General features: G+C 49.6%; 1 protein-coding gene across 4 annotated transcripts in view; it reads left to right on the top strand.

Moving 5' to 3' along the window:
• Positions 1 to 19622, top strand: part of PHF2 (PHD finger protein 2) — a 104542-nt gene that overhangs the window by 53338 nt on the left and 31582 nt on the right. For all 4 annotated transcript variants that reach the window (XR_012424918.1, XR_012424919.1, XM_045372946.2 and 1 more), the window contains exons 2-4: positions 2712 to 2797; positions 9184 to 9298; positions 18719 to 18879. Coding sequence is in view for 2 of the 4 variants with exons in the window: in XM_045372946.2 (XP_045228881.2) it covers positions 2712 to 2797; positions 9184 to 9298; positions 18719 to 18879 (362 nt within the window). In the remaining 2 variants the exon portion in view is untranslated. The remainder of the gene's footprint in view (positions 1 to 2711; positions 2798 to 9183; positions 9299 to 18718; positions 18880 to 19622) is intronic.

Below are 19622 nucleotides of genomic sequence, written 5' to 3' on the forward strand. Positions count from 1 at the left end.
TATTCATTGCTAGTGTATAGAAATCCAACTGGTTTTTGTGTGTTGTTTTTGCACCTTCAACTTCTGAATTTATTTATTAGCTATAGAAAGTTTTTCTGCGTATGGATTCCTTAGAGTTTTCTATATACAGGATTATGTCATATGCAAATAAAGATAATTTTGTATCTTCCTTTCCAATTCAGACTCCTTTTATTTCAGGAATTTTTGTGTCCTAATTGCTCTGGCTAGAGCTTCCAGTACTGTGTTAAACAGAAGTGGCAACACAATGGGCATCCTATTTTGTTCCTCATCTTATGGGAAAAGCTTACAGCCTTTCACCATTGTATACAATGTTTGCTGTGGATTTTTCATCGATGGCTTTCATCATGTTGAAGAAGTTCCCGTCTATTCCTAGTTTGTGGAGTGTTTTTATCATGAAAGGATTTTGTTAAGTGCTTTTTCTGTATCAATTGAGATGGTCACATAGGATTTTTCATCATTGTGTTAATATGGTATAATGTGTCCTGGGGAGGATGGGGAATTGGGGAAGGATTGGGAGAGATGGGAACATAGGAATGAGGCAGAGGGCTGTGCTGGCTCAGGAGAAGGAGCCCAGTGAGCCCTGCTTCTTCTTGTATTTTACCCACTTAATGAGATCTGTCCTCCTGGGTGAAGGAAAGAGAAGCACAACTTCTGCTGTCCCAGCCTCCAGGACAGAGCCCCAGGGTTGCATCTTTTTCTTCTTGCAGTCAGACGTGATGCTTCAGGGGTTGAAGCACTGATTTATTTTTATGTGCTGAACCATCCTTGCATTCCTGTGATAAATCCCACTTGGTCATGGTGCATTGTCCCCTTAATGTGCTCCTAGACTTTATTTGCTGGTATTCTGTTGAGGATTTTTACATCAAGAATCTGTTGAGGATTCTGTAGAGATACTGGTCTATAGTTTTCTTATAGTGTCTCTGTCTGGTTTTGGACTCAGGGTAATGCTGACCTCATAGAACGAGTTAGGAAATGTTCCCCGCTCTTCTATTTTCAGAAAAAGTTTGAGAAGGATTGGTGTTATTCTTCTTTAAATATTTGATAGAATTCACTATTGGTGGTTCTGGGATTTTCTTTTTGGGGGAGGTTTTTTGATTCCTGATTTAATCTCTTTACTTGTTATAGGTCTGTTCAAATGTTCTGTTCCTTTTTGAGTTAGTTTTGGCAGTTTGTGTGCTTCTGAGCATTTCTCCATTTCATCCAGGTTATGTAATTTATTGACCTATAATTTTTCATAGTATTCTGTTATAATCCTTTTTTATTTCCTTAAGGTCAGCAGTGTCTTTATGTTCGTTTTTTTTGTTTGTTTGTTTGCTCTGATTAAAAACAGTTTGCTTCATGCACATCTGTAGCTTCCATTGCAGGTAGCTTGCTGCCCAGACCCCCTTCTATAGTGACATTCTAGGGCTGCCTGGGGGGAATGTCCATTTTTAAAATTACTGGTCAGTTTTATCTATGTGCATTTGCTCACTAGAGGAAGATGTTGAAGTATTTTCCAGTTTGTTTGCTGCATTCTTCTTCTGGGAGTTGTCTGGATCTGTGCCCTGCCCATTATCCACTGTGTTCTTATTTAGTCTTGGAGCCTCTTTACATGCTACAGATGGCCATTCTCATGTCACTTTTTTTTTTTTTTTTTTTTTTTGGAGACAGAGTCTCACTGTGTTGCCCAGGCTGGAGTGCAGTGGTGCAATCTCAGCTCACTGCAACCTCCGCCTTCCGGGCTCAAACAATTCCCCCACCTCAGCTTCCCGAGTAGCTGGGATTACAGGTGTGTGTCACTATGCCCTGGCTAATTTTTTTTTGTATTTTTATTAGAGACGGGGTTTCACCATGTTGGCCAGGCTGATCTTGAACTCCTGACCTCAAGTGATCCACCCACCTTGGCCTCTTAAAGTGCTGGGATTACAGACATGAGCCACCACACCTGGCCTCATGTCACTTTTAACTAAAAAAAGTATCAGAATAAAACAAAGCATTTCCATTTTGCTGGGTTTGCTTCTGCAGAAGTTTATTGATGTCTTAGGTTGTATCCTTTGATACTCTGTCTTCATTCCTCAAATGGCTTAAAGCCTGTAGCCCTGCCATCTGCGTGGGAGGAGCGCTCTCTTGTTCTAAGTCTCCAAGCACGTTTGCAAGGGGTCTGGAGGAGCTCCAGGGAGGGAATGAGGAAAGAATAGTTCTGTGTCTGGAGTCCTGGGCATGTCCCAAGGCCAGGCTGCTAGGCCTGTGTCTGGGCCTCTTCGTGGCCCCCATGAGGATGAGCTGGATGGGTGGCTATGGTGTGGCCCGCAGGAGGGGCTCCGAGCTGCCTTTGGTGTTTTCTGACCCCTCAGGTTACCCCTGGTGAGGTGATGGGGACAGCCTGGCTCTGAGAACCCCTCTTCCTTCCCTGCCCCCCCGGTGATGGGGCACTGGTGGCCCTCACCCAGGCAGGCTTGCTGGATGGCCCATTCATTGGGTCCTCTTAGTGGGGCATATCTAGACGCTGCAGAGGCCTTTCCAGGAGGACATCTCTGCAGCTCTTTCCCTCCACCCTGCTTTCTCGATAGAACACTGTCCCTGCACAGCTGTGCTCCATCTGGTCCAGGTTCCCAGACGATGAGCAGGGATTCTCCCTAGAGCTTGGCAGATGGAAAGTGCTTGAGGGGGTGCTGAGTGCCGAGGTAATGGTCTGTTTCGTCTCATTTCAGCTGTGTTGGGGTAGAAGAGGAGGAGGCGCCCGACATCGACATATACCACTGCCCAAACTGTGAGAAAACCCATGGAAAGTCCACCTGTAAGTACCGCAGCCCGAGCGGCCACCTCTTGCTGACGAGAGCGGCATCCACCCTGCCTGCGCTGTGTGGAGGGCGAGGTCTCTGCTGGCCCTGGGCCCTGGGTTGCTGGGGGCAAAATGCCCTGAGTAGTGTCTAGGGCTGGGGACTCTGCCAGCCTAGCTTTCTGTCCCCTGTAGCCTCACTAGGCCCACTGTAGCCCCTCCTGATCAGCTCCCGCTGGCAGAGGCAGCTGTGCACAGACCCAAAGGGCCTTCTGAGGCCTAGGGAGAGGCCAGACCAGCCTGAGTTAGGGGGACACAGACGTGGGGACCTGGATAAATGGTGATGCGGGGGTTTTCCAGGGTCCCCAGCCTAGCCCGGCCCAGCCAGCCACTGCCACACGGGGGGGCACAGCCTGTTTGTGTTTTCTGGGCACGTGCATTGTTGGTGGGCTCTGTCCTCCCCTCCTTTTTCAGCCCTGCCTCATGCCACCCACCTCCTCTGCAGAGAATCTTGGAGGGCCTTTGCCTTTCCCACACAGCCTGCTGTTCGTGTGTCCTAAGGGCTGAGGCTCCGTTTTCTTCTTGGCCCTTTCAGGTGTGCTGGGTCCTGGGATGCAGGCTTGGCTCACACTGTTCAGGTTCATCCAGGTGAGCTGGAGGTTACATGAGCCTTGAGCTCCAAGCCTCAGCCCTGGTTGCAGACGGGGAGCTGTGTGGTGGTCTGCAAGGACTCGGGAGGGGTGTGGCCGGTAGACAGGACAGATGGTATGGATGTGGGTGTGTTTGTTTAATGTGGCGTCTTGTTTCCACGTCATTGGAGGGTCTTGGGTGCTCACAGAATCTGCAGGCTGGACATGGGCCCTGGCTGGGTCAGCTGATCACATCCCTGCTGACCTGAGCCCTGGAGAAGTCTGTGGTATTTTGTTATGGCAGCCTGAACAGAGTGTGACAAACACACAGGCATGTGCACACACACATACACATGCACACATAATGTAAGCGTACACATACATGCACACGCGCATGTGTACAGCCAGGCAGGGCCTGGGGGTCCCACCGCCTGCTACCTCAGCACTGTCTGCTAGTTTGGATGTCTCTCCCTGGGCGGTTGGCCATAGGAGACGGGAAGGGGAGCCTGCACTGATGTTTTAGTGCAATGGAGGGCAGGTTGGGACACCAGGCCTCTGCCCAAACTCCCCGCAGGCACAGGGGCAGGGTCTGGGTGAGGCAGGCACTCAGGACTCCCATGGCAGGTGGGCTGTTTCTGGGGATGCCTGGGGACATTAGAGAAATCGAAACTGTGTGCTCACCCATGTGTAAAACCTGCCCAACCCCAGCACCACACCATTGCTCTACCCCAACCCCAACTCATGCAGGAGCCCCCAAGCAAGGACCCCTTGAAACGTATGCTGACTATCAGGAGAAGGGGCTCCTGGCCCAGGGGTTTCCGACACTTTCTTTTCTACCAGTCTGAAAGCCTCTTCTCAAGTGATGCACATGTGTACAAACCACACAAGAGCAACGCCACCCCAGCATCCTCCTGAGCCCCCCACTCAGGGGACCTGAGAGGGTCCTGCCTCCCAGGAGAGCACGTCCTGGGGTGTCCTGGCTCCAACCCTGCTCTGCCCTGACACCTGCCTCCTAGGCCCCATGGGGCAGCCCCAGATTCCCACTGGAAGCTCAGCCCTGTTTGTGCCGTTCCTATTGTAAAGACAGCTTGGCCCTGAGCTTTCCGGGTGGGCTCATTGAGGTGCCAGAAACACGAAGATACCCCGCCAGGCTTATCCTTCCTGCTGTTTCTGAGCAATAACCAGATGATAGGTTAATGAGCTTGCCATAGGCAGATGCATTCTGAGCATAAATGCAGCCAACTCTTGGGGACCAGGAGTAAGAAGGCAATTTAGGAATCCCGGAACCTCCCCACAGGCAAACCATCGGCCTGTAAGTTCAGAAGAGCTGCTAGCTTCTCCTCATCCCCCTCTTGCATATTTGTTGAGGCTGTGCTGGGGATCGGGTCGAGACCTGAAACACATGCAGCCCCCGCCGTTGTCCAGCAATGGACAGGCACAAAGTGTTCAGGCCTTGGGAGAGGCCAAAAAAGAGCAGCCCGGTCCTCAGAGTAGTGAGAGCCCCACCTGCCCCAGCCCCAGCATCACCAGCTGCAAGGCCAGGCCTCCAAGGCTCCCTCGACCCGGCCGCAGCTCACAGAACAGGGGTGCTGGGGCCCCTTCCACCTGCATCCTCCCTCTGCCCCTGCTGATTCCATAGGACTCATCCCACAGGGCTGTGGGGGTCTGGTGCTTCAGCTTGCAACTGGGCCCCAGTTACTTAACTGGGCTTAAGTAATAGAAAATTGATTTCTTACAGTTCTGGAGCCTGGAAGTCCAAGATCAAGGTGCTGGCTGATTCAGTGTGTGGTGAGGGCCTGCTTCTGGTTCGTAGACAGTGACCTCTTGCCGTGTCCTCACATGGTGGAAGGAAGGAGGCAGCTCTCTGGGGTCTCTTTTATAAGGACACTAATCCCATTCAGGAGGACTTTGTCCTCATGACCTCATCACCTCCCAAAGGCCCCGCCTCCTAAGATCGTCACCTTAGGGGTCAGGATTTCAACAAATACATTTTGGTGGGACGGATGTTCAGTCCACGGCTGTGTGCATGTGTGTGTGTGTGTGTGTGTGTGTGTGTGTGTGCAAGCACGTGTGTCTGCATGCACGTGTCTATGTGCTGAATGTGTTGTATAAATTCTGTGAAGCAGATTTTCAGTCATTATTGAGGGACGTGTGCTCCATCAGGGACAAAGGTACACGGTTCTAGCACCTTCCACCGGTGTGTATGCTCAGATTTGAAGTGAGTGTGCGCTGTGCCCAGAGTCTGTCTGTGATGCCTCAGTTGGTCTTTGCATTGACTCCAGGCACGCCTTGCACACCAAGGCGCTCTAGGGACAAGAGGGCCCCTCTGTGTCCCTGGAGAAGCTCTAAGCCAGTGCTGGGAACCTCTGGAGGCCTTGAGCCTGCCTCCACCTGTCCTGCTCCTGCCACCCTGGCTTGCGGGTGGGGATGGGGGCTGCTCAGGGTTCCAGAGCGAGCTGTGCCTGAGGCCTGGTCCTCACAGTTTGCCCCCTCTTTTTGAAAGCCACAGTGGTGGGGATTGCAGGATCCCTCCCTGTTCCAGTATGTCCCTTGAGCTGATTTTGGCCATGGCCTGTGGGCAGGGACCATAGGCCCACAGGTTTACCTGACTGACGGATTGGGTACAGGTGTCCCAGGGTGCCTGACCAGGAACTCGGGAAGGCATCCCTATCCGATGAGGAATGGTTAGAAGCGGGCCTGAACTGCAGCTCCTGACTTACACGCAGTCACTTATCTTATTGAACTGACTTTCCTCATCCCGTCCTGCCCCGTGGGTTTGGGGTGACTCTGCTCAGCGGCTGTCTCGGTGTGTTGTCACGGGGCGCTGTCGTCATGCTCCGCATGTGGCTCTGGGACAGGGTGCCCCATGCCAGCAGCAGGAGGGACAGTCGGCCTCCTTGCCCCTCTGTGTACCTTTGCTGGTGACCTTGGCACGGCCCCACGTCTCTGGCCTCAGTTGCTTCATCCGTGACGTGTGGACCCTGCCCCACAAGAGAGGAGGTACACAGGTGTAGCCGGGGGCCCTTGGCCTCAGTGAGCGTCCTCGGACAGGAGTGTGATCGATGAAATAATGACCATGCAGACAGGTGATGGGGAGGATGCCCTCACCCTGCCGGCCGTGCTGGGCCCCTGTGGGCTCCCCTCCGTGGCACCCTGTCTCTGTGGGCTGCCTCCTCTTCCTTGATCTCCTCAGCCAGCCCTGAGGCCTCTCCCAGCTGCAGTGTCACTGCTGCCGCGTAATCACAGGGCTGCCTCGCGCTCCTGCCTGGGCTGCCTCGCGCTCCTGCCTGGGCTGCCTCGCGCTCCTGCCTGGGCTGCCTCGCGCTCCTGCCTGAGCCGCCGCCGTCCTGGACCTTCATTGCAGCCCCTCCTTGGAGCCCTGCCCACACTCGGTACTCCTCACAGGTGGTAACCTAAAGGGCAGGCAGGGAGCTCTGCTTGGTGCAGAAAGCTCAGCTCTGGAAGTTTCCTCCCTAGGTCCCACTTGGCTCCCCCATGGAGTAGATATAACGGCCTCCATTTCCACGAGGCCTTCCAAGGCAGGGAAGGCACTTTGTGAACTCTGAAGCCCTTTGCTCCCTTGATACCCACACCTCCCCCGGTAGCAGCAGGCCCAGCAGGAAGGTGATGGTATTCACAGTCACCGAGGCTTAGGACTGTTGGGGGGTCAGGAGGGTCTGGGCTGTCATTGGGGGTGTCTTTTTTCCAACTCCTTTATGCTCTGGGCTGAACATCTCAGCACACACACTTCTAGGGCCAGCCTTGGCCCCCTTCCCATCTCAGCTCTTAAGAAGCAGGGGCTCCCAAGCATCTGACGCTTGGGTGACACCTGCTCCAGCACTCCCAGCCTTGCAGGGAGCCAAGCTACTCAGTGAATGCTTGCAAACTGCAACAGGAGGGCAGATTGGAGTTATCTGTGGCCCTGGCATTGCCTGGCTCAGGCTGGCACCAAGAGGGCAGGAGCATGGGCTGAACTGAGCCTTCTCTGTTGATAGTTATGAAGGCAGATGCATCTACCTCTCCTTCCGAGTTGCTCTGAAGCTGAGCAGCCAGTGTGACAAGGATGGGAGACTTCATCTGCCTGCAGACACTCCCCCTGTGCCCACTGTGTGCTGGGCCCAGTACTGGTCACAGGGGGCACCCAGGGATGAGCCCAGGGTCTGTTAGGAGCACCAAGCCAGCCTGCGAGTGTGTTCTGTCCGTGGACAAGCAGCTACCACGCCAGGTGGCTTTGCCCTGAGAAAATGCCCAGCGGAGTCTGGAGCAGACACTGTGCATGTGCCAACCTGTATCCCACAGCCACCCCACAAGGCCTGTGTGAGCCTTTCTCTAGTAAAGGTGAGGCACAGAGATGTCAAGTAATTTGCCCAAGGTTACACAGCTAGAAGAGGATTGGCCAAAACAGATTGGAACCCTTTTTGTTGCTCATCTGTGTCTGATGCTTCCTTCAGAAGTCCTGGCTTCTGGCCTTGACTCTCAGATTTTGCCAAATTTCCATAGTGTCCATTTGAATTGTGGGCAGAGAGATTGAACACAATGCGAAGGTTCTTTGCAAATAAGAGATCCCAGCCCCACCCAGCCCTGCTCCTTTGAGTTGGTAGCAGAGCCTGCTCAGAGGCAGGCATTGTCACTAGGTGATTGTTAGTTCCGTTTGCCCCCACAGCCACCGAGACTCAGGAGAATGACACATGGCCTTCTAAGGCCCCCATCCCCTGCGCCCCCCACCTCACCTTTGTCTGTGAAGGAAGAGCACCATATGGGCCCTGCCTGGCTCTGCTCTTGAATTCAGTCCCTTTCCTGCTCAAGGGTCAGCCTGTGTCAGACTCAGCCAAGCAGCCCCCAAGGAGGGCATCTCCATGCCCCGATGGGCCTCCCTTACCCCAGCTGCTCTTTTCTGCCTGGTTGAGTACAAGGCTGGGAGCTAGGGACATAGCAGGGTGGAGAAGAAATTGCTTCCCTCCCTTCAGGGACTTGAAGTCCAGTAGGGGGGTGTGTGCGTGCATAGGGCTTGCGGTTCGGTAGGGGTGTGTGCATGTGTATGTACATGTGTGTGTGCATGCGTGTGTGTGCATGCATTGTTCCACGGGTGTGTAGTCCACTAGGGATGTGTGTACATGTGCTCACATGCACATGTAAGAAGTCCAGGGTGTGTATACCTTGTGCCCCGGGAGAAGGTGTGACCTGGGCAGTGTGAGGAAGTAGGTGGGGTGGACAGGTCCATGGTTGGCGGTGGGCAGGGGAGGGCTGGAGTGTGGCCAGCACAGAGGAGCGGGGATGTGCACCACCTGGAGAGGTGGGGAGGAGAGGGAAAAAGATGGTGGGACCTGACCTGCCCCTGTCCGTGGCTGTGGCTATTGGGGTGATGGAGGTCCCAGTAGGGAGGTGACAGAGTCCAGCTGTGGAGGCCTTGGGATGGTGAGGCCGAACCGTGGCTGAGGACCTTTTCAGGAGTTGCCTCCCTGGTGGTCTCTGCAGACTCAGAGCCTGAATGAGGAGGGGTCCTGGGAGACCCCAGCTTCTGGGTCAGGGAATGGAGGACAGTGGTGCCATCCGCGGTGAGGTGTGGGATGGGAGAGGACACGAGGTCGAGGTGGGGAGTTGACTCCTCTCTCTGTGTGTGGCAGGGTGGGGGTGTCATCAGCCTTGGGAGGTGAGTGTGAGCCCAGCAATGTTGGGAGTTGTTAGTAGGCTGGGTGCCAAGGTTCTTAGGGGAGGTTGTGGAGCCCTGCTGGGGCTGCGCTGTGTGATGGACCTTTCTTCCGGTCTCCTCTACAGTAAAGAAGAAGCGGACCTGGCACAAACACGGACCGGGGCAAGCGCCCGACGTCAAGCCTGTGCAGAACGGCAGCCAGCTCTTCATCAAGGAGCTGCGGAGCCGGACCTTTCCCAGGTGGGCTTGCCCTCCCTCTATGCTCCGCCTACAGCCAGGGGATGAGCATTCTCTCCGTCCCTCGCCCTGCTATCCATCACTGGGAGCTCCCTCTGCTATGCTTGCTGGAAAGCAGGAAGCAGGGAGCCTGTCTCCTGGAGGCAGCATAGTCCGCACCAGCGACCCAGAGCTCCCTGCAAATGGGCCAAACTCTCCTCCCCTTGGTCAGCACTTCCCTGGGGGTGGGGAACAAGCATTGGTGACCCTTCTCCTGCTGTGTGGAAGGGACCTCTCTCCCAACCTGAGTATGCCCAACACCTGCCAGGTACTCTCCTGAACCCTTGGCTCCCAGTCCTTCCTCAGCCCACACGCGTGCTCCCATGACCCAGGCAGGCGTCATCCTCATGTCTCCTTCTCAGAGACCCCCAGTGCCCACACTCTTGTTCTGCATGAGGGCAGAGGACAGAATTCTGGTCACAGGGAGGACGCAGCTGGGAGCAGCTCCTGGTGAGAAAGGAGTTGTTTAGGGGAAGCACCTCCGAGCTGCCCTGTGGCCGTTCTTGAGCTAGAGACAGTTTCTGTTTGTCACACAGCCTTTATTTCTCCCTCACTTTTGAGGGATAATTCCGCTGGACACAGAATCCTAAGTTGGCGGGGTTTTTTTCTTTTGACATTTTAAATTCCAACTCCCTTCTTGCGTGTGTGATTTCTGATGCAAAATCCAGTGGAACTCTTGTTCTGACTCCTCTCTGGGCAAGGTATTTTTCTCCTGGCTTCTTTATTTTTTCTTTTCTGACCTTCATTGAGATAAAATACATATAATACAGTTACCCATTTAAAATGTGCAGTTCAGCGGATTTTACCGTATTCACAGATATGTGCACATCACTGATTTTGGGACATTTTCATCACCCCCAAAATAAATCCCATTACCTTTATACATCATCCCTGTCTTCCCATCCCCTTTCCCAGCATGTCCTTAGTAACCACTAATCCACTTTCTTGTTTCTGTAGATTTGCTTCATATAAATGGAGCTCTACAACAAGACTGGCCTCTTTCATTTAGCAGAGTGCATTCAAGGGTCATCTGTGCTGTGGCATGTGTTAGCACCTCACTCCTTTTCTGAGGCTGAATGATATTTTATCATATAGATATTCCACATAGGTACTCTGTCTGTCCATTCATCAGGTGATGGTCATTTGCGTTGTTTCCACTTTTTGGCTACTATGAATAATTGTGCCATAAACATTTTTATATGAGTTTTTATGTGGACATATGCTTTTATTGTTTTAGGAGTGTAATTGCTGGGTCATATGGTAACTGTTTAACTGTTTGAAGAACTGTCAGACTGTTTTCCAAAGCAGCTTCCCCATTTTACCTTCCCACCAGCAGCATATGAGGGTCTCCATTTCTTCACATCCTCACTAGAACTTGTTATTTTTTTTTTTTTTTTTTTTTTTTTTGAGACGGAGTCTCACGCTGTTGCCCAGGCTGGAGTGCAGTGGCGCGATCTCGGCTCACTGCAAGCTCCGCCTCCCGGGTTCCCGCCATTCTCCTGCCTCAGCCTCCTGAGTAGCTGGGACTACAGGCGCCCGCCACCGCGCCCGGCTAATTTTTTGTATTTTTAGTAGAGACGGGGTTTCACTGTGGTCTCGATCTCCTGACCTTGTGATCCGCCCGCCTCGGCCTCCCAAAGTGCTGGGATTACAGGCTTGAGCCACCGCGCCCGGCCTAGAACTTGTTATTATCTGACTTAACTTGATTCTAGCCATGTGGGTGGGTGTGAACTGGTATCTTATTTTTTGATTTTCATTTCTCTAGTAATTAGTGATGTCGAGCATCTTTTCATGAACTTGTCGATCCTTGTATATCTTCCTTGGAAAAATGACTATTCAGGTCCTTTGCCCATTTTTATTTTTAGTTTTTGCTTTTTAAAAAAATTATTGAGTTTAAAAGTTTCATATATAGTACATTCTAGATACAAGCCCATTACCTGATATATGATTTCAAAATACTGTCTCCTATTCTGTGGGTTGTCTTTTTACTTTCTTGATGGTGTCATTTGAAGTAGAAAAGTTTTTAATTTTGATAAAGTCCAATTAATCTATTTTTTGTTGTTGTGCTTTTGTTCTCATATCTGAGAATCCATGGCCAAATCCAAAGTCATGAAGATTTGTTGATACATTTTCTTCTAAGAGTTTTGTAGTTTTAGCACATACAGTTTGTTCTTTGATACGTTTTGAGCTTATTTTTATATACGGTGTGAGGTAAGGATTGAACTTCATTTTTTTTTGCATTCAGCTCTTCATTTGTTGTAGTACCATTGGTTGAAAACACTATTCTTTTGCTAGTAAACAGTCTTGGCACCCTTGTCGAACTCAATTGGCCATAGATGTGTTTGTTTCTGATATTAAATTCTATTCCACTGATCTACATATCTGCTTATGCCAGTACCACACAGTCTTAATTACTATAGTAATTTATAGTGAGTTTTGAAATCAGGAAGTACAAGTCTTCCAAGTTTGTTTTTCTTTTTCTTTTCTTTTTTTTTTTTTTTTGAGATGGACTCTCACTCTGTCACCCAGGCTGGAGTACAGTGGCATGATCTAGGCTCACTGCAACCTCCACCTCCCAGGTTCAAGTGATTCATCTGCCTCAGCCACCTGAGTAGCTGGGACTACAGGCTTGCACTACCAAGCCTGGCTAATTTTTTGTGGTTTTAGTAGAGACGGGGTTTCACCATGTTGGCCGGGCTGGTCTCAAACTCCTGCCCACCTCGGCCTCCCAAAGTGCTGGGATTACAGGCGTGAGCCACCACGCCCGGCCAAGTTTGTTTTTCTTTTTCAAGTTTGTTTTGATCATTCTAGGTCCCTTTTATGTCATATGAATTTTAAGGTCAGCTTGTCAATTTTTACAAGGAAGTCAGCTGGGATTTTGAAAGCTATTGCTTTCAATCTGTAGATCACTCTGCAAGTATTTCAATCTTAACAATGTTAAAACTTCTAAGCTGTGAACATGGATGCTTTTCCATTTATTTAGATCTTTTAAGTTTCTTTCAAGAATGATTTATAGTTTTCAAAGTATTTTACATTTCCTCTGTTAAATATATTCTGAAGTATTTTATTCTTTTTGGTGCTCTTGTAAATAGAATTGTTTTCTTAATTTTCAGATTGTTCATTGCTAGTGTGTGGAAATACAATTGATTTTTATGTGTTGATCTTGTATCTTGCAACCTTGCTGAACTAGTTTATTAGTTATAATAGTTTTTTTAGAGGGTTCCTTAGTATTTTCTATACACATATGATCATGTCATTTGCAAACTGAGATAGTATGACTTCTTCCTTTCCCATCTAGGTGACCTGTATTTATTTTTCTTGCCTAATTGCTGTGCCAAGAACCCCCAATATCACCTCGAATAGAAGTGGCAAGGTGAGGGTGGTCAGGGCCCCACTCAGTACTATCAGCATGCCACACCCAAGGGAGAGCTTCAGTTTCACTAGTCAGAGCTGGATGCAAGAAGGCAGCCCTCACCCCTTGGCACTACTTGCCACAGACTTAAACTCAGCAACCGTCAGCTGGGGCAGAATGAGAAGTGGAAGTCCTGCTTTTCCAAGAAGAACGCTCTCTAGCTGGGAGCTGGTGGGGATGAAGCCTGTGTTCTTGGCTGTAGCACAGTGGAGTGTCCTCTCTGAGCTCTGAATGGGAATGGAGGGGGCAGTCTTGGTCCAAATGTCACAGACTCTTCTTACTGAGTTTTTGGAGATTTTCTTAAATAGATGTTTCTTCATTTGCTCTTTGGTCTTGGGACCATTTCCAGAAGGCTCTGAATAATTGTTTTTTAAATAATTTTCACCAGTTCATTGTCATGCTGGAAGTTGACCTCGCTCATCTGACTTCTTTCAAGATATTTGCTTTGTCTTTTTTTTTTTTTTTTTTTTTTTTTTTTTTGCAGTTTGAATATGATATGCCTAGGTGCAGAATTTTTGGCATTTATCCTCCTTTATGTGGTCTAATATTTTTGGATCTTTGGTTTCATGTCTGCCATTAATTTTAGAAAATTCTCAGCCCTTATTACTTCAAGTAAATATTTATTCTACTGCATTTTCTCTTCCTTTTTATATTCTCAGTATGCACATTACACTGTTTGTAATTCTTCTTCTACATTTCTTGGATATTCTACTCCTCCCCTTGACCCCCACCCACCTGCTTCTTCATTCTGTTTGGAGTTCAGGCTGGAAGTTTTTATTGACGTAACTTCAGGCTTACTGGTTCTTTTCTTGGCAATGTCTCGTCTACTGATGAGCCCATCAAAGGCATCCTTCATTTTTGCTACTTTTATTATTATTTTTAAATTTGTAGCCTTTCCCTTTTGGCTGTGTCTTAGTTTCCATTTCTCTGTTTACATTACCCATCTGTTCTTACATGTTGTCAGCTTTTCCCATTAGTGTAGCTAACCTATTAATCCTAGTTATTTTAAATTTTCTGTCTGATAATTCAGAAACCTGTGCTATGTCTGAGTCTTGTTCTGATGCTTGCTTTGTCTCTTCAGACAATGGTTTTTCTTGCCATTTAGCAGGCTTTATAATTTCTTGTGAAAGCTGGACATGATGTATTGTGTAATAGGAATTGAGGTAATTAGGGTTTAGTGTGAAGTTTTATGTTAATCTGGGTAGGACCTGGGCTGTGTTAAATTTGCTCTAGCTCTAGGTGCCAGAGATGTCAGCTTCTTCTAGTTTCTTTGTTTTTCTCCCGGTTTCTTTGGGTTTTCCTAAGAATTTCATATTAAACAGAGTCTGTGTCTGCAGCTCTCTCAGTTATAGTCAGCTATTGTTATCCTGATGTATGGTGGTAAGTTTTGGGGAGGGGAAGTGTTCTATAATTTCAGGATTAAATCTCAGTTTTATAGAGTCTGGGCTGTGATCATTAGGAGCATTTCTCAGCCTTTTTAATTTTTCTTTCCTTATCTGAGACAGGAAGGCTAGTGGGGGCTGGAGGTGACCAGTTGCCTTCCCCATGTCCAGTAGAGTCTGATACAGGGGAGCAGACTTTTGTTGTGGAGAACAACACTCTCGGTGTATTTAAAAATAGTTCCTATTTCCATCCTCCTGCCGGATTGAGGAGTTTTTAACTCTTAAACTGATCTACACTTAACTTTTGGCAGTTTGTCAAAAGTTATCACTTAAGTGTCCCTACAGGTCACTGCCTCCAGCAGCTTCTGCTCCAGGTAAGGCGATCTCAGCTATGATTTTCTGTCTCCTCAGATTTTGGGTGGTTGTTTGTTTGTCCTATGAGCTCGATTCTCTGATGAATATAAGAAAAGTTGTTGATTTTCTGTTTTTTCAGCCTTTTTCTTGTGTGGAAAAGGGGAGTGACAACATCCAATCTCTTTACATGTTGGAGTTGAAACCGGAAGTCCAGTTCCACATTATTTTAGCCACCTTATATTCATTGGGTTATCTGTTGTTTTATTGTTGAGTTGTAAGAATTCTTTACATAGTCTGGATACTTGTCACTTACCGGGCACTTTGTCCCATTCTGTGTTGTCTTTGTACTTTCTTGACAGTGTCATTTGAAGCACAAAAGTTTTTCATTTTAACGAAGTCTAACTTACCTCTTTTTTTCCTTTTGTTGCTTGTGCTTTTGGTATCACTGCTAATAAATCATTGCCTAATCCAAGATCTTGAAGATTTATGCCTTTGTTTTCTTCTGTGAGTTTTATAGTTTAAGCTTTTATATTTAGGTCTTTGACTCATTTTGATTGAATTTTTGTATACTGTGTGAGGTAGGAAGAACTTTATTCTTTTGCATGTGGATATCAATTTTTCCTAGCAACATTTATTGAAAAGACTGGCCTCTCCCCATTGAACTGTCTAGGCACTCTCATTGAAAAGCAGTTGATTGTGGGTGTAAGGATTTATTTCTGGGCACTCAAGTGTATTCCATTGCTCTGTATATCTTTTCTTAGGACAGTACCACAGTCTTGACTGTAGGAGCTTCGTATTGAATTTTGAGGTTGGGAAGGGTCTTCCAACATTATTGTTCTTTTAAAAATCTGTTTTGGTCATCTGAGTGCTTTGCATTTTTATTCAGCATTCCAAGTTTAGTTTGTCGGTTTCTGCAAAGAAGTCAGTTGGGATTTTGATAGGGATTGTGTGGAATCTGTAGATTAGTTTTCCATTGTTTCTTGAATCCCACACCTTTCTTCTAGGTTTGATTTCCTTCTTATAGAATTATGTCTTTTAGTTCTTTCAGCAAAGGCTTATGAAAAATATACTGTCTTGTCTGACAATGACTGTCTTTTTTCTTACATGATTCTAATATTCTAAAATGGATCTAAAGTTCTAGAGTGAAAGCTATTTTTCTTTAATTCTTTGAAAGGTATTTTATTGTCTTTTGACATCTCTTGCTAATGAGATGTCTGTTGTTAGTCTAGTTGCTGTTTCTTTATATTGTTTGATGTACTTGGTACATGAGTGTATGGTACTGCCTCTAGATGTTCATTTGTTTTTGTTTATTCTGCTTAGAACTCAGTAAGCCCCTTTAATTTGGAGAGTCACATGTCACTTCTGAGAAATACGGTTTTCTCTTTAGTAGCATTTCTTCTGTATTCTCTATATCATTTAAAAAATTTTCTTCAAGTTTACTATTTTTTCAGCCATCTACTGTTTAGTGCATCCACTGAGTTTAAAAAATTTTGATCATCATATTTTTTATTTCTAAAATTTCTATAAATTTCCTTTTCAGTGTTGCCTGGTCTTTTTTCTTTTTTAATACATCCCTGTGCCTTGCCGCATCCTCTTGTTTTCCTTCTGAATGTGTTCCAATATATTTATCTTCAAATCTCTTTTCAGTTGTTCTGTTATCCTCAGTTCTGGTGTCTCTTTGGACTGGTGCATCTATTGACTGACCCTCTTGGTGGTTCACTTCCTTCTGTGGAGCATGGTGCTTCAGCGGGGTCACATTCCACTGGGACTAGTATGTCCTTGGCTGCTGTCCACCTACAAGATGGTTTGTGTTTGCCTTTTGCTAAGGTCTTATGGTTTTCACAAATTAGTTCCAGATCCAGTTTGGGGTTCCCAACCGATGGGTTTAGTGTGAGTTTGGAACTCTCACTGCTAGACAGGATCTTGGCATTGGGATTCATCAAGGGTAATTTTCTGCCTGTGGCCCAGGTGGATGGGAGGCCTTCCCCGTTGCTTTCAGAGCTTCGTTTGAATGGTTTATATACCTCGAGTTTCTCACACAGTTGCCTGTACACATTCTTTCTTCTTCCTCCCCGTCCAGTACCCCTTGGATTATCTTTAACGCTATTCCCACGTGGTCAAAGCCAACGGACACTCTTCAGTTCTGATTTTAATTGCCCTCTTGGCAAAATTAGGCACTGCAGCCCTCTCGATCCTTGAAGTCCTGTCCTTTGTTGGGAATGGGCTTCCTCCCACCTGCCCGCTTCCTCTCCTGGTAACTGCCCTCCTTGAGGCATTTCTGGGGACTTGGCTCCACAAACTCTTTAGCTCTTCTGAGCTTGTGTCCTGTCTACCCAACTGGCACGTCCCTGGACAATCTGACATGTGTCTTAGACCACATGTGTCCCCAGATCAGCTCTTGGTCTGTCCCTGTCCCCTGCTTCTGCCCCTCTACCGTGGGCCCTCTGTAAATGGCCTCGCCTCTGCCCCTCTGCTCACAATAGTCTCCTGGCTGTCTGTATTTGCCTCTTCCTGTTCCCTCCCACTTTCTGAGCTATCACCAGACTTATTGATCTCCTGAACCCCCTTGGCCCTTTCCCTGTCCCTTAGTCTAGGCATGGTGCCCTGAGCCTCCTGATGCTCTGTGCCCCCACTCTGCCCTGCTGCAGGCCACTGTCCACACAGCAATGGACAACCCGCAGACTACACCACTGCCCTACTTAGAATTCCAGAGGCTTGGCTGGGCACAGTGGCTAACGCCTGTAATCCCAGCACTTTGGGTGGCTGAGGTGGGTGGATCACCTGAGGTCAGGAGTTCGAGACCAACCTGACCAACATGGTGAAATCCTGTCTCTACTAAAAATACAAAATTAGCCAGGCGTGGTGGCACATGCCTGTAATTCCAGCTACTCAGGAGGCTGAGGCAGGAGAATTGCTTAAAACCTAGGAGGCAGAGGTTGCGGTGAGCCAAGATCGCGCCATTGCACTCCAGCCTGGGCAGCAAGAATGAAACTCCGTCTCCAAAAAAAAAAAAAAAAAGAATTCTGGCGACTCCCAGTGCTCTTGGTGTGCAAAGAATTCCTGCAGTTCCCAGTGCTTCTGGTGTGCAGTGGGAGCCCTCCAGCTGTGGCTCCTGTCATTCCCATACCTGCTGCTGTCTGTCCGCGTCAGAGACCTTGGGTGGTGCACTCCTCCCCTCGGCCCTGCCTTGCTGGGTGCTCTTGCCCCTGTTCCCTGCTGTCCTCCTCCCCAGCGCTGCTCACAGCTGTGCCCATCCCATAGAAGCATGTCCCCAGGGTCACCAAACAGAGGCTGTTTTAGCAGGCCCTGTGGACCACAGCTGCCCAGGGACCTCTCAGGGAGCAGGAGGCAGCCTGGGGCATGGACTGGGGCTGAGAGCTCTGGGTCCAGCTATATGACCCTGGGCAGACCATACTCCCCCTGGGCCTCATGTCCTTGGGAAGATTCCTAGGGTGTGTCAGTGCTCTGCCAAGGTCATTTGTCCTGTTTGCCTGTGGGCCCCTCTCATCTGCCTCTGGCCCTGTGGTGGTGGCCATGTCCAGTAGGGAGCAGGCCAGGACTGGATGCTCTCGTCCAGGTCCTTGGGGCTGACACTGCACATGCCGTTCATCCTTGCCAGCCAGGGGCCTCCTCCCAGCTCTGCACCTCTGCTGCTTCCTCTGGGGCAGGAATGTGGGGACAGGCTAGGCAGGGCGAGAGAGAGACAGGAGACCTAGTTTTCACCCCGTGCTCTCTATGTGGCCTTGTCCAAGGCCTTCCCAATATCAGAGCTGTCTTAGTGGCTCTTGTTCCTGAGCTGTGATTTGGTGGCCCTGCCGGGGAGAAGCACCTAGCTGAGAAGGGGTGCATGGGAGGTGCAGTGGAGGAGCTGCCCCCATCCTCACCTATGGGTCAGCCTGGGTGCTGGTGGTGGGGGAGCGACCTTGCTTAGGCCCAGGTACCTCTTGCCTCTCTGACTTGTTGGGAAGGACAGGCCCTTGTCACCTCTCGACATTTCCATCTGACACGTGTGAGACCCCATGTCCCTGCTCCCCCAAACAGTGGGGTTCCGGAGTCATCTGCCCTGGCTGCCCTATGGTCCCACGTGTGACGTCACGGTCAGGCCTCCTCCTGTGGCTGTGGGAGGTGGGTGGCCAGACCCAGGCTTGCCTCTCCAGTGCCGAGGCCCTGTCCACACCTGTCCTGGTACAGGAGGCCTCGGGCCCGATGTGGCCTCTGACCTGTGCTTCCCTGCAGTGCTGAAGACGTGGTGGCCCGTGTGCCAGGCAGTCAGCTTACGCTGGGCTACATGGAGGAGCACGGCTTCACCGAGCCCATCCTCGTCCCTAAGAAAGATGGGCTGGGTCTGGCTGTCCCGGCCCCCACGTTCTATGTCAGCGATGTCGAGAACTACGTGGGTAAGTGCCATCCCCTTCACAGTGCTCTGGGGCTGGAGCCGGGAGTGCTGGGGCACCCACCACTGTGCATGTTGTTTCCCCGTGTCCTGGCTGTGTCCCACGTGTGCCATGAGCAGGGGAGCCTCAAGGCTCACTGTACTCTGTTCCCGGTACTCTTAGATCAGACCCTGCGTCCCACTGAGATGACAAATGACCTGGCAGATCCCTTGCCCTCCCAGATACTCTGACTGCAAAGTGGGGGCTGGTCTGGGAGACCCTTTGATTCTGGCAGCTATGAATTGCATTACTGTGGGTGCTACTTGACACTGTCATGCCTGGGAGGTCCTGGTGGTGCGGGCCCATGTCCCCAACCTGGCTACCTGATTAGGGGCCTGGCCACCTGATTAGGGGCCTGGCCTTCCTCATCTGCACCATGACCTGCCCCCATGGCACCAGAATCTCCTCCTCGTCTGGATTCCATATGGGTTCTAGCCAGTGCCATTGCCATCAGCAGCGCCCACTTCATGTCCCCTCCAGAGCTACTGGGCTCAGGTGGGCACTTGTGGGTAGAGGAGGCACCTGTGGGGGTGCCGTTCAAGAGGCAGCGGCAGGGAGAGGCCAGCGCACCTAGCAGTGTCCCTGACAGGTCAGCGGCCACACGGCCAAGCATGGAGGCCCACATGGTTGCAGGGCCTCAAGGTGCTCATGGGGGATGCCTGGATGGCCGGCCCGGGGAGGAACAACCCTGAACGGGCAAACACCCA

The sequence above is a fragment of the Macaca fascicularis genome, chromosome 15 (assembly GCF_037993035.2).
Source record: "Macaca fascicularis isolate 582-1 chromosome 15, T2T-MFA8v1.1".
In the NCBI taxonomy this organism is placed as follows: domain Eukaryota; kingdom Metazoa; phylum Chordata; class Mammalia; order Primates; family Cercopithecidae; genus Macaca; species Macaca fascicularis.